This window comes from Saccopteryx leptura, chromosome 11, assembly GCF_036850995.1.
Source record: "Saccopteryx leptura isolate mSacLep1 chromosome 11, mSacLep1_pri_phased_curated, whole genome shotgun sequence".
Taxonomy (NCBI): Eukaryota; Metazoa; Chordata; class Mammalia; order Chiroptera; family Emballonuridae; genus Saccopteryx; species Saccopteryx leptura.
This window is the reverse complement of record NC_089513.1, coordinates 74,133,638-74,150,903: the sequence shown is the minus strand read 5'-3', so window position 1 is coordinate 74,150,903 and position 17,266 is coordinate 74,133,638. Positions and strand designations below refer to the sequence as shown.

At 38.7% G+C, this 17,266-nt stretch overlaps 1 protein-coding gene across 2 annotated transcripts in view; it reads right to left on the bottom strand.

The window, feature by feature from the left end:
• The window catches only part of COL11A1 (collagen type XI alpha 1 chain), a 188,983-nt gene that overhangs the window by 68,779 nt on the left and 102,938 nt on the right, over positions 1–17,266 (bottom strand). For both annotated transcript variants that reach the window (XM_066352706.1, XM_066352707.1), the window contains exons 29-36: positions 15,586–15,639; positions 13,953–14,060; positions 10,368–10,421; positions 5,021–5,074; positions 4,839–4,883; positions 4,643–4,696; positions 4,474–4,518; positions 1,470–1,523 (exon numbers count right to left, since the gene is read on the bottom strand). In XM_066352706.1, the coding sequence (XP_066208803.1) occupies positions 1,470–1,523; positions 4,474–4,518; positions 4,643–4,696; positions 4,839–4,883; positions 5,021–5,074; positions 10,368–10,421; positions 13,953–14,060; positions 15,586–15,639 (468 nt within the window). The remainder of the gene's footprint in view (positions 1–1,469; positions 1,524–4,473; positions 4,519–4,642; positions 4,697–4,838; positions 4,884–5,020; positions 5,075–10,367; positions 10,422–13,952; positions 14,061–15,585; positions 15,640–17,266) is intronic.

Genomic DNA, 17,266 nt, shown 5'->3' with positions numbered 1-17,266 from the left:
GATGGCTCTGTGGCCTCTGCCGCAGGCACTAGAATGGCTCTGGATGCAACAGAGCAACGCCCCAGATGGGCAGAGCATCGCCCCCTGGTGGGCATGCCGGGTGGATCCCGGTCCGGCGCATGCGAGAGTCTGTCTGACTGCCTCCCCGTTTCCAGCTTCAGAAAAATGAAAAAAAAAAAAAATCTGAACGAAGGCTCAAAGGTGATGTTATTAGTTAGGTGGGGCCTTGAGAAGGTGCTCCCATCATAAAGGTGGAAGCCTCCTGCGTGGGATCCGTGACTTACAAAAGATGGTCCTGAGAGGTCCTCACCCCTCCGCCCAGAGAGAGTACCGTGAGAAGTCTGTGACCCACAAGTGGCCCTCGCGTCCCCATGCTGGTCCCTGAACTCGGCGTTCTAGCCCCCAGAGCTGTGAGACTAAACTCCTGTGGCCTCTGTGGTTTCTAGTTATAGGAGCCCAAACAAACTAAGACAGTGGAGAAGCTGACTCTCATAAAGGAACTGAATAGGTTGAAGAAAGAGAAAAAAAGAAAGAAACAAACAAAAACTGAGAGCGCTTGGGAATGTTCTATATGCCCGCAAAGAGTTAGGTAGAAAAATGAAGGATTTCAAATAATTCTGTGAAGATGTTTGATGAAGCTATTCGAAAGGTTACTCTAAACAAATTTTATCAAAGGGATACGATTCAGGAAGGGTTAGCCTTCTGGGAAGAATGCATTGTCAAGACAAAATCATAAATGCAGGTAAATCTGACTGCGATGTCAGTCCTGTGAGTGTGTGGGCGAGTGTCTGGGCAGTGATACACTGAAGGGTAAATCTGACTGTGATGTCAGTCCTGTGAGTATGTGGGTGAGTGTCCAGGCAGTGATACACTGAAGGGTAAATCTGACTGCGATGTCAGTCCTGTGAGTGTGCTGGTGAGTGTCCAGGCAGTGATACACTGAAGGGTAAATCTGACTGCGATGTCAATCCTGTGAGTATGTGGGTGAGTGTCCGGGCAGTGATACACTGAAGGGTAAATCTGACTGCGATGTCAGTCCTGTGAGTGTGTGGGTGAGTGTCCAGGCAGTGATACACTGAAGGGTAAATCTGACTGCGATGTCAATCCTGTGAGTGTGCTGGTGAGTGTCTGGGCAGTGATACACTGAAGGGCACCTAGATGTAACAATTTTCTACCTGTGGCAGCAGAAGAGTATTTGAGTGACTAGTACTCATGTTGTTCTAGCATTTGATACACTTTGAAAGAACTTGTAATAAGCTATAATTACACTATACATGGACATAATCGCTAAACATCTTAAAATCGAAAAGATCTATCGTCTTTGACATGAACTGCACTTTTGTTTTTATAGGAATTAACAATATTTGCATCTAAAGGTAATTTAAATACAATATAAACTATGATCCTCAAAAATTTCAAAACATTCTCAAATGAAAAAAAAAAAAAGAGAGAAAAACTCTCTCCCTTACCGGAGGGCCTTTCGGGCCGGGGAATCCAACGGGGCCCTGAGGTCCTTGGGGGCCCTGCGGAGAAAAGGCAGCCAGGAGAGTTAGGAACAGGCCTCACAAGACACATCCTGACCCTCTGCAGCTTATTTCTCCAGATGACACACAACAGAGCAGACGGCCTCCTCCCCATAGTGACAGCACTGCGGCCAGAGCACGAGGTACCCTGTGCTCCCGAGAGCAAAGTGGGTGACTTCACACACCACGCAGGACTCCACACCACACAGCATGCACACCAACCGTCTTCATACTGCAGACGTTTTGAATTTGCACAAGAAGTACTAAACACGGATGTCCCAGGAAGTTCCACGGAGTCTCTACTTTTAGGAGAAATATCCGAGAAGAAGGATATTTCAATTCCAAAGTCCCTCCTCCCAAAGAAAAAAAAAAATTTTTTTTAAAGTTGACTTTAAAATGATCCGACTCTAGTCATACAAAACTAAAAGGAAAAATAAGTGATTACCTCAAAAAGACCACAGAAGATGCCTTCAACTAATTTCTACACTTAAAATATATTTATTTCTGAGGATGTCAAGGTCTCATTTGAATCATGTAGAGGCTTCTTTTGTAGAGATGGAAAGAACCGTATTGTATGATTGTCATTAACATTCAATCCAAACACACATTTATAATATCATTCTGGACTTGATGTTGAACTATATTATTCAACACTTTTTTTAATGCATAAGTATTACATATTTTTTAAATGCTTAAAGTAGACATTATTACAGTGACTGTTTGCAGCAACAAAATGATTGGTGAAAGGTAATCCTGTCTATGCCCCAAACATAATAATTATATTTCTAAAAGAAATACAGATATATATAAAATGGAAGATAATACATCTTAAGAATACATTTAGGGTAGGGTGTATGTATGTTTAAATAAACAAAAGTGTACTAAAGTTGGTCTTTAATAGGCTTTCCTCTTTTCAATTTGTCAATTTAGCCTTCCCAAGGAAAACGGCATTACCATTCTGAAGCCAATGCTAGTTCAGAAATTGGCACAAATTGTTCCTATTATCAAGGCATTTGATCTTAAAATCAAAAAGAAACTTCAAAGGTTGAATATGTCATTAAAAAAACAGATATCTCATGCAATACCAAAAACAATGGGTAGATTCTTAGAACTTAAAATTTTTGGTACTGTTAATAAAAGTATGAAATTATTCTTAAATATCTATTATAACAACTTAAGAAAAATATAAACAAAAATTCACTCTAAATACAAAATTTTACAAATAGTATTCATTTAGGTTATGTAGCAAGTTCTGTTTTCCTAATTTCTTAAAATGTCACTTCTCTACAATTTTTTGCTTTTCAAAGAAAATTTGATTTTGTGTTTAAATATCTTTAAGAAACAAAAATTTGCAAAAATCACTTCCTAAGAGAAAATGATGATGAAAAAGTAGGTCGTGCCTAAGATATAACTAAATAGTTCATAATAAAATTTCTTTGCAGAAAATAAGGATTCATTAGGAAGAAAATAATATCAACTAAACAGACCAGAAGGAATATAATACATTTTTTTAAAACATGCATAAATGTTTTTTGAAAATCTTTTCCAGATTATTTGAAATAAACATCTTTTTAGGTCAACCTTTACTTTTATCTGCAAAATATACTATTTGTACTCTTGACAGGTTTTTACAATTACAAGTGATCATGCTACAGGGTCGTCACATTGGTGAGCTCCAAAGTAAAATTGTAAGACGTATGGTTACTCATGAAATCTCAGAAAGCATAAGCAAAACATGTAAAGAGAAAACAGTCTGTGCTTTAAAGATATAACGCCTAGTGTGCTATAATTTTTTAATTGCTTCTATTCCATTTAGTGATTTAGCCATTTTAATTAATTTAACTGTATTTTCAATAAGATGACTTGGCCAATAAAATACTTCAAATGTATATATATTGCTCACAAAAAAATTAAAGGATATTTCAAAATGAATATGAAGTGATAAAATATCCCCTAATTATTGTGAGCAGTGTATTGTTCATGAGCTCACAATATACAGGATAGACATAATTTGAGAACAGTTCATCAAGAGTGAGAAACATGCAGTAGAAAGTTTAATTTAGTTAGTTATGAAGCAAAGCTGGAAACAACTGTAACTAAATGCTTCTTCTTCTGTCTCAGATACAGACATTTGTCACAAGTACAAGCTTTACTCCATGACATAACAGTTTTGAGTTATACGTTATGAGAGGTTTCTCTTTTTCTTTTTGTAAAATATTTATTATAAACTTAAAAAAATAAAATAAGAATATATTCATATGATTGCATAATAGCCAATACCTAAAGAATATGAAGAAATGAGTCTAATTCCTTTGACAGAATACAATTTAATATTTACAATTCTTTCAAGGGGAGAGCTTTCAAAAGAGTCTGGCTACAAAAATGCTGTCTTTTGCCAGAAAGTAAAATAAGATAAAATAAAGGGCATGCTTACTCATGTGTATTGGGCTTTATTTTACATCAATTGGAAATCAATTTGCTAAATAGTTTCTCTATTTCCTGGAATAGATGTTTTATCTTGATTTGAATGCACATTGATTGTGACTTAACGGCCCCCGCCAGCTTGCATTTCACCAGCATGACGCTGTCACCAGTGCCGTGGACACGGCCCGTCTCCACGCGGAAACTGAGAAAAGCGAATGCGGCATAGGTGCGAGGCGCTTGTTCAAAAGAAAATAATTGATTTGGCCCGAGTTTCAGAGTGACAGTGTGGGCCGATCACAAGCACGATTTCTCTCATCTCTGTAACAAAATCAGGAGCACCGAACTGATGAGGCTTTGTTTGAGAGTAAAAGAAAAAAAAGGAAATTTGGAAACTCTCACTCGATTTTGTGGATGACTGTGTGTGTGTGTGTATACGCGTTCCAGACACACGCTCCCTTTCTGAGAAATGGAAACACCTGCACAATATCAATACTCATTGTACATGACGTGACTGGATCGTACTCACTCTCTCCCCGGGGGGGCCGGGAGGACCGTCACCGCCTGAAGTGCCCTGCCAAGCACAGGAAAGAAAGAAAGAAAGAACAGTCAGTTCTGATTCCCGCTTGCAGCATCATCTCCGGGTGAAGAGCTGACAGAGCGGAGCCCGGGAGAAGCAAGCGCGGGGCTGGTCGTACCTTTGGGCCGGGTTTCCCGGTGGGGCCTCTGGCGCCTCGTGAACCTCGAGGACCCTGGGAAGGAGAGCAGACGAGGATGTTGTTCTAGCACCCGTGCCAATCCGAAGGCACCAGAATACATTCGTATTTCTGAAGGACATGCTCTTGAAAGGTTAAATCCCCAAGGGAAAGCCTGGTTTTAATTGAAGGCACCCACCGTTGGACCACGCTGACCCCGAGGGCCCGGTTTGCCAGCGACGCCCTGTCAAAGACAGTTCAGACAGTTTCAGTAAAAAAGCAAAGCACAGCACAGTCGACTGCAGCTGCTGCAGCAGGACAGGTCTGCACACAAGAATATTCACACCCACGGGTCCAGAGCAATAAACTGAGACATCCTACCCGTGCGCCCTTCTCGCCATTGGCACCTGGGAAGCCAGGAAACCCGGTGGAACCCTACGGAAAAGAAGAGAATACACCATGAATCGGGCGCCTAACATTTGTGAACCGCAAGCTGGAAGTCTTTTTGGAACGCAGTGATTCTCACAAGCTGATAATATTTAAATGCAAAACATAACTTTTAATACACTTGTACAAACTCCACTCAGGTATTTAGAAATGAACTTACAGGGGCATCCGAAATCCTGGAAGCAATGAGAGCATGAATTGATAAAAAAAAACACACACACACATTTTAGTTTTAAACTTTCAAACGAATAATCAGCCAAACAGATCATTTCTCATGTTAGAAAATAGCAATTGCAGGGCATTCTATTTACATTACATTTTTGACTTATGATTCTGCATATCCGCGTCAACTCTGAAGAAGAATTCTGTTTTTCAAGCATGAGGAATCAAATAGTAAAATAAATTTTATACAACATATTTTCTGTGTTAACACTCTGGTATTAATACATGCATGACTTTTTAGTTGAATAACGTCATGCCTTTAGAACTAGAGCAAATCCTAAACACTGAAATTCTCTCTCCGCCTTTCCTGTCGAATGTCTGCCCGTGGCGAGAGCTAGCTGAGAGTCTAAGACACACAGTCCAGCATGAAAATCCTGCTTTGGGAATTCCAAAGACATAAATTCAAGACTTATCTTTGTCATGCATTCACCTAAATAAATTGGGTGTATTACTTCTCTGTGTACACAGGTTGGTTTTTTTTCTTCTACAAAATGAGGGCAGTCATCCACATGTTCCAGGTGGTATGAAACGTGTCGGAGGTTGGAACGAAGGAAGGCAAGGAACAGAAACGAGGCTGACAGCCCTCCAGAACGGACAGCCTGCCAGAAGACGCGATAAGCGCAGAAAAAGCATTACATCATCTCCTCCACAGACAGCCACATTTCACAGGTGGAGTCTAATAATATCATTCCCCCATTTCACCTTGCGCACACGTCCAGGACTGTCATCTGCTCAGAGCCACCTTTGAACAGGACTGTGATTGTTTGCTTCATTATCATATCATAAAATAGAGCAGATGAAGGCTCAAATCCTCGCTGCTCAACTGGCTAATTAGGAGATCCCGGGGGAGACCTGGGGGTAGGACTTCCAAATACTTTCCTTATTTAGACCGCTGTGTGAATTAAATGCAATAAATACTATCGAAGGGTAAAAGACATTCATATTTTGCACTCTTCCCCATGTATTAAAAGAAATAACAGGCCCTGGCCGGTTGGCTCAGTGGTAGAGCGTTGGCCTGGCATGCAGGAGTCCTGGGTTCAATTCTCGGCCAGGGCACACAGGAGAAGCTTCCATCTACTTCTCCACCCCTCCCGCTCTCCTTCCTCTCTGTCTCTCTCTTCCCCTCCTGCAGCCGAGGCTCCATTGGAGCAAAGTTGGCCCGGGCGCTGAGGATGGCTCTGTGGCCTCTGCCTCAGGCGCTAGAATGGCTCTGGTTGCAGCAGAACGACGCCCCAGATGGGCAGAGCATCGCCCCTGGTGGGTGTGCCGAGTGGATCCCGGTCGGGTGCATGCAGGAGTCTGTCTGACTGCCTCCCCATTTCCAGCTTCGGAAAAATACGGAAAAAGAAAAAAAAAAAGAAAAGAAATAACAAAGCCCTCTTTGACTTGAATACACTTTTTGCCTTTTTTTTTTTTTTTTTTTTTTTTTACATCCACTCATTTGGGTTGAATTTCCCCTTAAAGTAATGTTGTTAGTCCAAGTGATAAATGGCTTCTTCGTATCAGAAAAATCGGGTCTGACGGCTAAAAACCCGGGTTGTCCATTCCCACCGCAGACCCGCTGGGACTGACTCTCGGCGGTAGAATCCCGGAATCTACATTCCTGACGATTTCTCCCGGTCACATTGACAGAACGGGTGATACCAATTTATATGTCCTCCACGAGCCAGGAAAATTGCATGTGTCACCTACGGTGGCTGATGGTCAGAAAAGCAACCTGAAATGCACTGCTAAGCTACTTTTTACGACCCACTTCCCAGTATATCTAATTTATGCCTATGGAGATAACTATGTTTGACCCGAGGACAATTGTTAGGATGCGTAATTTCCACGTAATGGGGAAAAATGTCTGCAAATTACATTTTGGAAGGGCTTTCGAAGCCTTTTCTCTGTCTCTGCAGAGAATCAGCGAGTGATATCTGGTAGAGTATTACTTTGTGACTATGCTAGGAATTTGATAAGGGAGTATAATTGAATACGAAAATAATTTACTTCTATCAAATTTTACTTGGGAACAAATGCTCATTTCTGTTCTGAGTAGAATAGATAAAAACCACACTTGGAGAGATTCCATTAAAATAAATGGCTCTTACGCATCAATTTTATTTTTAATAAGTGTAGTTTTTATATAGTTTCTACTGTAAGAAATTTATGGAAAACAAACAAAAATGTCCAATCTACTAAGAGTTTGTGATACATGAGCACATCACACATTTTTCTCACATAAGGCATTACCACCCAAATGCATAATTTCCATAAAAAGGAATTATTTTCTTTTAAATAGAAAAGACCAACAGCAAACAAAAGGCCAAAAGTCGAAGGTTAATGGCATTAAAATAAGCTCAGTCAATAAATGCAAAAATATTTTTAAAAATATTTTAAATGCTGTTTTACAGATAAAATAACCCTTTCTGAAAACAAATTTTACTTTTTGAAATAGCTAGCATTTTATAGTACACAAGGTGTTGTATCTTTTAAATATCCAGATTGTCAGTAAGATACTGGAAAAATATATTCTCTAATATAGTCTTTAAATTCCTTGAAGAAGATTAGCAGCCAAATTTCACTTTTAGTACAAAAAGGATTTAAATCTGTTTAAAATTCATTGGCTTCCACATGGGGAAAAAATGTGAAGTCATCTTTGACCTTTGATGTGCCAATCATTTTTTTGTTTTGAACTGAGGAACATAAATAGTTCCTGAGCACAGAAAAAATTTATGAAGAAAAGTTATGTAAAAAATTAAGACCAAATTTCAGACATTTCAGTTAAAGGGTAAAGGAAAATGTTTAATTATCCTGGAAGGAAACACTTCTCTCTAGTTATTCCATTGCATTCTATTAATAATAATAATAATAATAATACCCCCAAAATACTGAAAAAAGAACTGACATAAAAAACAGCAAAATATAAGAATGTCAAATAACCTCATAAAAGAAAGTTGTGCTCATTCAAATAATATGACAGCATCCGATTTTTTAATCAACACACCACCATAACTGCAATTCAATTTAATAATGAGATCAAGAATTCAACAAGTTATCTAAGGATATCTTAATGTCCAAGGTTGTGCGTGGAATGTCTTCTCTTACTCATAACACTTGTGAAAATGGTTGACATTTGAAAAGAAGGTAACTAGGACACAGGACAGTGCATTAGGGATAGATAATATTTTACAGGTCAAAGTTACTAATCAGCATTTTAATTGTAGCCAGAAACAGCACATAATGCTTCTGTTATTTTTAAATCATAGATGAAATGACTCTTATTTTACAAGGGCTCAAAGTTTGATGTTTACCTGCTACTAGAAAGAAAATATGTACTATATGCATAATAGATATTTCCTAGAAAATAATTTCTCTAGAAAAATAATAAGACACCACCGCATGGTAAGCCTAAGACAGTGTTACCCTATGGCAATGAGTGAACGTCAAGGCCCTGCATTTCACGTCAGGAGGAAGGACACTTTTCTCTCCCAGTGATTATTTGTGAAGCTTACTAATAAATAATTGTCTTGGGATTATTATATAATTAGGATTTATTCCTATCTACTGACCTGTCAAGCCTGAATGGGTCAAACAGATATTGTTGATACATAGATAAATAGATAAATTCATGTTGCATATATATAGATACATAGATAATCTCATGTGTATGGGGGGGCAACAGTAGGTTTACAGTTGTGTGTACATGAAACAGTTCATTCTTATATTATTATTAATTATTGTATTACTTTCTATACGAACAACTGTAAACCTACTTTTGCCCCATCCTGTATATAACTGCCAATATTAATAATCAAAATGATACAGTAATCATTTCACCCCTTTACTGTATCTAGTCAATGAGTCAAGGGCAGCACAGCTTTATGATCAGCTTGAGAAAAGTTAGTACACCAGGCTAAGCATGTATTTTTATAACCATCCATTTTATCCATAAAATAATGTATCTTTCAAGTGGTCAATTATAGAATCTGAGTGGTGTAGGGGGTGGCACGGTGACCCCCAAAGGATACATTCAACATCCAAATCTCTAGAACCTGCAAGTGTCACCTTATGTGAGTCCTCACAGATGGAATTCAAGTACGGATCTGGAAATGAGACCAGCTCGGACTATGAAGTAATCCTGAAATCCAATGACAAGGGTCTCACAACAGACTGAAGAGGAGAAGACACAGAAAAGGCCCCGGGAAGAAGGGGACAGAGGCTGCAAGGTACGCACACACAAGCCAGGGAGGGCCCGGGGCTCCCGGAAGCTGAAAGGGACAGGACAGACTCTTCCCTGGAGGCTTGGAGGGCAGCTGGCCTCCAGACTGTGAGAGAGTCAATATCCGTTGTTTTCAGTCACCAAACTGTGGAGCTAGGTCATGGCAGCCCCACGTAGCAAATACACCAAATACGTACTGTGGGGAAGGAGAGATAAGAGAATGAAGGATGTATGATACAGGCAGTCCCCTGAGTCACGAGCGAGATAGGTTCGGTAGGTTCGAAGATTGTTTAAGTATTTACATGCGTGGAAAGGTAGAAATAAATACTATTAAGACAAACATCTGTCTGAGTGGCATTTAACTGGTAAGCGCATGAACGCACCTGTTTCAACTGACATACAAATTCAATTTAAGAACCTACAGAACCTATCTCGTTCGTAACCCGGGGACTACCTTAAGTCTTAAAAAAAAAAAAAAAAAAGGTAATTCAAACTCGTAGGATACCAGAAATGAAATCAAAAGCTATTAACCATTACCTGTCATCTGCTTTAGAACTTCCAGAGATTCTTGCACGCTGCCCTGAGAATATCCGATTTCAATGAGAAGGAAGCAGCCAAGTCTACCATCCTTGTATGACCCCGCCTCCTAAAATACTCCCATCTCTCATCACCCAGGCTCTCCAATCGCCTTGCGACCCAAGCACCGTGTGCCACGTGACTTCCTCTTGTGAAATTCTATCGCGAGATTCACCCTCTCTTTGTTACAGATGGACGGAAAGGTAACCACAGGTGATGGATCTTAAGTGTTTCTACAGAATGTGGATAAAACTCTAAAAATCAAGCGCCGTCTTTTACCTTTGGACCTTGTCTCCCTGGATAGCCCGGCAATCCTGGAACACCAAGTTTCCCCTAAAGTTAAAAAATAATAATAATAATAAACCCTAAGTGGAATTGATATTGCAATGGTGATTTTAGTCATTTTTTAGAAGAACCACATAGTTGTACACTTGAAAGAAGCATTTGCAAAGTTTTAACCATAATTTCACCCTATTTCTTCGTCTGAATAGAAAAAAAAAATCATGCTATAGATATGTTTTGTTTTGTTTTTTAAGACATGTTTCTAATGTTACAATTTTCACGAACTTAACTTCTGTTGTCTAAGTGACAGTGCCCTCTTTTGGGACATAGAATCCTGATGGAGAGGGAGTTGGAGGCATCTTTGGGAACTTTTAAGCATGAGTCAACACCTAAGCTTTTCCACATTAAATATTCCTGGAAGGTAGTTGATACAGTTAGAACTCCATTTAGATCTTATCATGCCAATTAAAGTTAATCTTTTTGATAAAATTATTTCAATTGTCACTGTAAATATAAAGCTAGCATTCATGAGTTATTTAACTTTTTCTGATTAAGTTAAACAACTATACTAAGAAATTCTGACCTAACGTTTGTTTTCCTTCCTTTTTTAGAAAAACACATCTGGGTTAATAAATACACCAAATTTTGAGTGGTGAAGCTAAATAATTATTTTTTTTTTTTTGCAGTGTTAATTCCTGCAGGTGGGCATGTGTATATGTGTAACTATTTTGTTCTTGTGTAATAAGATTACATCTCGATCTAAGAATGAGAAAAGAAATGATACATTACAGTGACATCCAAAGATGTTTAACAAATACTAAGAGAATGCCATACCAACAAAATTGGCCTCCTGATAAAGCACTAACTTAAAAATTATAGATAGAGAGGAAATTAAATTAAGATAAATGAATTGAATAAAATGTTTGTGGAATTTTACTGTGATCCATTATTCCTTAAGATCTTATGAAAGCACACTTCATAAAATATTTATCAAAGTCATAAACATTAGCAAGCACATAGTATCATTATTTCTCATGCACATTTAAACAAAATAAAAATTAAAAAACAAGCCCAAGTTACTAGATACAACATCAGAAGATGAGCAGTAGTTTATGAATAAAAGTACTTATTTTACTGGATAAAGCAAGGCAAAAAATTAAGAAATATAGCTTATGACATGGTCATTATAGATCAAACTGAACAGCTGTCTGATTCAAGATCAACCCCGCATAGCTTAGCAATCTTCAGATGGAAAATATCAAACAAGCCCTAAGAAGCATACTTGTGAAGATGCCCCCTCAGATCACTAAGTTTTCCTTCCTTGTTTTATGCCACTGAGTTCAAGGTTAACGAAATTCTCTAATTATGATCACAAAGCTTTTTGTGCTCTCTGGTAAATACTAATTAGAATGTATCATTTTATTCATTTTAGGGTCCTATTAGAATAAATCCAGACGGAAAATTTTTGTTCATATTTTCAGTAGGGTGATACTTCAAAAAAGGGGAAAATAGAAATGAAACATTAAAGATGATGAATTGTAGGGTAGGGTCGAGCCCCGATATTTCGGAGTAGCTTGTGAGGCCATTCCCACACAGTAGGGTGGGCAAAGATGAGAGGAAGGTCCCAGGAGGGCCTCAGGGTCTTGGCCAGGGCGCACGTGAAGTGAAGATGTCCCACAGCCCGGGGAGCTCTGCTTTCCCATGGCCTTTTCCTTCCTCTGCCCAAACAAGACAGAACTCCTCATAGCAGAGCTGCCCAGAACGTGTTTCACAATGACCTGAGGAATTGTTTTCGTACTTGTCTAGTCACAATCCCTGTACAGTGTAATCCTTACGTAACACATCCTCCTTCTTGGACAGGGTGATAAGGGGTGGAGATTAGAATTGTTCTAATGGAATGTTCATATTTTATCGAAAAATGGCATGCTCATTATAGAAAATTTAGAGAACAGAAATATATATATATTATATATTTATATATTATATATATATTATATATTTATATATATATAAAATGACTTGAATTATACCCAGAGGTAACTATTATATATGTATTCCTTTTATGTACATAAATAACACTGTCATCCACATTTCTAGTATTTTTCTTAATTTAACCTCATAGCAAATTCTAAGTTATTCACCAAATCACCGTATCAGCATATACCCTATAATTTCAATGTTTTCTAATATTAAAGCTAAATATAAATGTAATGGTTGCAAATGTTTTGACGTAATACATATTACCCAGTGGCTCTTAAGAAATCAACATAGATTAGAATTACCTTGGGATGTTTTAAAACATAGAGATGCCTAACTTAACCTCAGATTAAAAATAAACTCTCTTGAAGTTGAACCTGAACATCCTTATTTTTTAAAACACCCTGTGAAAAAAAACATGTGAAAAATAAAACTATCTACATTTTTTTAAGAGGGGCAGAGCTATCTGTACCATCCAAAGCAAGTGGACCAATGTTCACTTGTGCTTTCACCCTTTGTTAATCACACTCAAATGCTAATCCTCTCACGGGGAAGAGCTTTGAGAGTGGCTGATTTTGCATGGCCCAGAGAGTGGAGGGGTCCACCAAGTAAGGAAGACAGAAAAGTTAGGTAAGTGGACCCAGCTCGTGATGGTACGTCTACGCAGCACAGTCATGTGCCGCATAAGGACATTTGGGTCAACAGCAAACAGCACATACAACGGTGGTTCTACGACACTGTAATGGAGCTGAAAAAGTCCTATCACCTAGTGGCCTCACAGCCATTGTAACGTCGCAGTAAAATGCACTGCTGACGTGTTTGTGGTGCTGCTGGTGTAAATGGGTCTACTGCACACCCAGTCGTATAAAAGGTCTTCACATACAATTACACAAGTATGTAACATTTGATAATGATAATAAATGGCTACCATGACTGGTTTATGCACTACCTGCACATTTTATTATTATTTGAGAGTGTAGTCTTGCTACTTATAAAAAGTTGCTATGAAACATCAGTGTGCCCGGCTCCACCAGCTCAGCTGCAGCCTCATACATCTCCTACTTCCAGTGTCTCCCAATGGCATCCTTTTCTCTTGTGCTTGATTTCATCTCAGGTTGTTCTGCACAGTAACGTGCTGTACAGGCCTGTGGCCTGGGAGCAGCAGGCTATACCAGTGTTTTTCAACCACCGGTCCGCGGGCTGATCCATGAAAGTGTTAAGTGTCCTGATGTTGTTGTATGGAGATGATGGACACAATGGTCTCAGTTGAATCCACTTATGCTCAGGGTGGTTTCTGTCTTAGTGGTCCCCCCAGTAATTCTCCTATTTTCACCAGTTCCCCAAATATTAAAAAAGGTTGAAAACCACCGGGCTATCCCGTGCGGCCCAGGTGTGGGTAAGTGCATTTGATGATGTTTGCAAACAACAAAGTCACCTAAAAAACCACGTTCCTATTGTTAATCGGTGCACAACTTTATACGGAGATGCTTGAAATTTAACAGAACCCTCTGGATTTCTGACATGGATAATTTTAAAAAAAGTTTTTAAATAAACAGGAAGCATTTTCTTCACGAGTCATCTGTGAATTTGAAGTTGTTCACTGACCTTCTCTCCTGCTTGACCAGAAGGACCAGGGTCTCCAGTGGGACCTGCTCGGCCTTTGGGGCCTTCAGGGCCATCTTCTCCTCTGGGACCTAATTGACCAACTTCTCCCTAAAATGCAAGAGTGGCAATATTTTTATAAGAAATGTAGAGACAACTAGACCCTAACCAATCTGGAGCCCAGAAACAAACTCTAGCGGGGTCTACAACAACAAATCTTCCTAAGTAGCCCTTATCTACACTTAGTTTCCTTTTTATATGCCTTTCCGCAATTTGCGGTCCTAGAAATGCAAAGTCCTTTTCCTGTCTTGTCACTTCTTTAAAAATCGATTGTTCCTGCACTGGCCGGCTAGCTTAGCAGTAGAGCATCAGCCTGGTGTGAGGTAGTCCTGGGTTCAATTCCTGGCCAGGGCACACAGGAGAAGCACCCATCTGCTTCTCCACCCCTCCCCCTCTCCTTCCTCTCTGTCTCTCTCTTCCCCTCCCGCAGCCAAGGCTCCATTGGAACAAAGTTGCCCCGGGCACTGAGGATGGCTCTATGGCCTCCGCCTTAGGTGCTAGAATGGCTCTGGTTGCAATGGAGCAACACCCCAGATAGGCAGAGCATCGCCCCCTGGTGGGCATGCCGGGTGGATCCCGGTCAGGCACATGCAGGAGTCTGTCTGACTGCCTTCCTTAATTTCGGAAAAATACAAAAAAAAAAATGTTGATTGTTCCTTTTCTAAAATACTAGATAAGCCAGAATCCTAACCACCCCTTTGAGTTACAACTCATCACTGAGTACTCCCATGTGTGAACATGATGATGCACAAGCTAGCAAACTACTTTTTCATTTTCTCTTGTTAATCTCTTTTTTGTCAGTCTAACTTTGCAGGGACCCAGCCAGAGAATCTATCAGTATAATAGAAAACATAATGTTTCCCCTCCAATAATAGCAAGTTTGGAAATCATTGGAACACACAAAAAATGTCTCCATTTTAGACTTGGTTTTCATTTATATTAGGTACTGGAATATGGAAGTTGTTGCCCCATCGTGGAAACAGGCTTTACATGAATTCTAGGGGGACAAAATGTTCTACAGTTTACCTCTTTTTTAGATTAATTTGGTAATATTATTATAGTTATAAAATGAATATTCCCAATAAAATGTTAATTTACTTAGGTAACACATTTTTGTTTGTTTTCTAGAAACTCAATAGCAGGAAAAAAAAAGAGGTTTTTAGTCAAAAATTCAAGACCAGTATATAATAAAAATTCATAAAAATCTCAGATATCTTGTTTCCAGGCAGCATAGCTCACTATATCAGAACTAAATTTAGAAGAAATCTATCATGTTACTTTGTTTAAGCAATTTGATCATTTTTAAAAATATCGACACACAATAGAATCTATCATATAGATGTTATGGGACATAAGGAAATTCATCTAAACATCTAAAAGACAATTGATTCTTACTATTTTCACAAAAGAAATAAAATACTTAACTTTTTATATAAAAACCAAGTGAGTAATGTCTCATGTAATACACAAATACACACATTTTTATTTATCCTGGGCCTGTACTTCCTTTATTTAAATATAAGGATACACGCATACATTAACTGTATGTACCAGTGAAATTTATCTTTTCACTTACCCTGTCGCCTTTAAGACCCATGTCTCCTTTGAATCCTGGAAACCCATCTTCACCCTAAAAAAATATAAGAAATAAAAAAGGCATTTTTAATCAGTTGTGTTGGTAAATAAAAAATATGGCTATATACAATATGAATACTATCCACCAGGGAAAATTGTTCTGAGAAATATGAATCCTAGCTGTGAAACTTCCTCCTCCCTATTTTAACCCTATCCAGAGCACCCTTCCACTTTTCCATAATTAATAAAACAAAATAATTTTAAAAATTAGGAAGTATTTTACAAATGTGTCCATTAAATTATCTGTACCTTATGGGGCAAATAACCACTCTCTATGACAACATGTATTCTATGCTATTTTTTTTTTAAAAAGCATAAATATTTAAATAATTATTTTTACTTTATATTCTGAGAACTTTCGACTACCAAATAAAATATCTTTACCCTTAATTTATTAATTTGTACCTAAAAATTCTGTATCATGCATTTTGTAGCATGTGCTTTAGGTAAATGCTTTCTACCTCAGCTTGCTCTCTATATAATAATCTCTTTTCAGGGGGGTAATAAGCAAATTAATCTTATCCTTTATATGTAAAGGATTGCTCATTGACTCGTCGATATGCTCAAGCCAGTGTTGAAGACCGGGAATTCTTTAGCAAAGAGAAGAGAAGTTCTAACTATGAAAATATGTGCTACAGTCTTACAGAGATATATTTATATACATTTTTAAAAGTAAGCATCACAAACTTACTATCTCATAATTTCAGGAAAAGAATTAAATTTTGAATGAATCATTATTCATATATTTAATAGCATAAACTGAACTACTTTCAGAGTATTGTGGAGTATTTTGACATTTTTATTTTACCGATAAAAATAAAGGTAAAATATCTGCATTATTTTTCGTACAGATGGAGTAAAGTGGGTGTTTGGAGAAAAGACATGAAGATGATGATGATGATGATGATGATGATGATGATGATGATGATGGTGGTGGTGGTGGTGATGGTTGTGGTGGTTGTGGTTGTGATCATTTTAAGGCAAAAAGTGCACTGGAGAAGCGGTGGTTGGTATCTTAGTTAGTAGCCTCAGAGAATGCATTTGACTTGCATAGTCTGAAGGAAGGGCATTTCGGGCCAGTATGAGAACAGATCTTAGAAAGACTGACACACATATTTCCACATTCTGCTGCCAAAATAGCACAAAACTGGACAAGTCAATTTCTACTCTAAAATACTTCAATGGATGCAAATCACTAACGATGACTAAGCTACCACCTCCCCTCCCCCTCCCACCATGGTCTAACTCCTGTTCACTTCTGCGGTCTCGTCTTCGGTCTTGACCTCCCCTCTGCCCTGACGCACCGTCCAGGCGTGAGTTCTAGAAACTCTGGACTACCTTCTTTCCTGTTGGTAACTCTTGTTCTGGCTTCTGCTCTCTCACGCACATTGCACACCTTTCAACCTTTCTGTGCACCTGGTGAGACCCTGCACTTCTTTCAGACTCACGATGCCGCCATGAAGTTTTCCATGACGTCGGGGTTTTCCCCCTAAAATTCACCTCTGTCTTCTGTGTGCCCCCCTCCCCCCCAGCATGTGTTATGACAACACCTGCCATCCTGCGCTTAGTAGAGCATAGGTCTCTCTCTTTCTGCTAACCAGAAGAAAATTAGACTCGTGCCT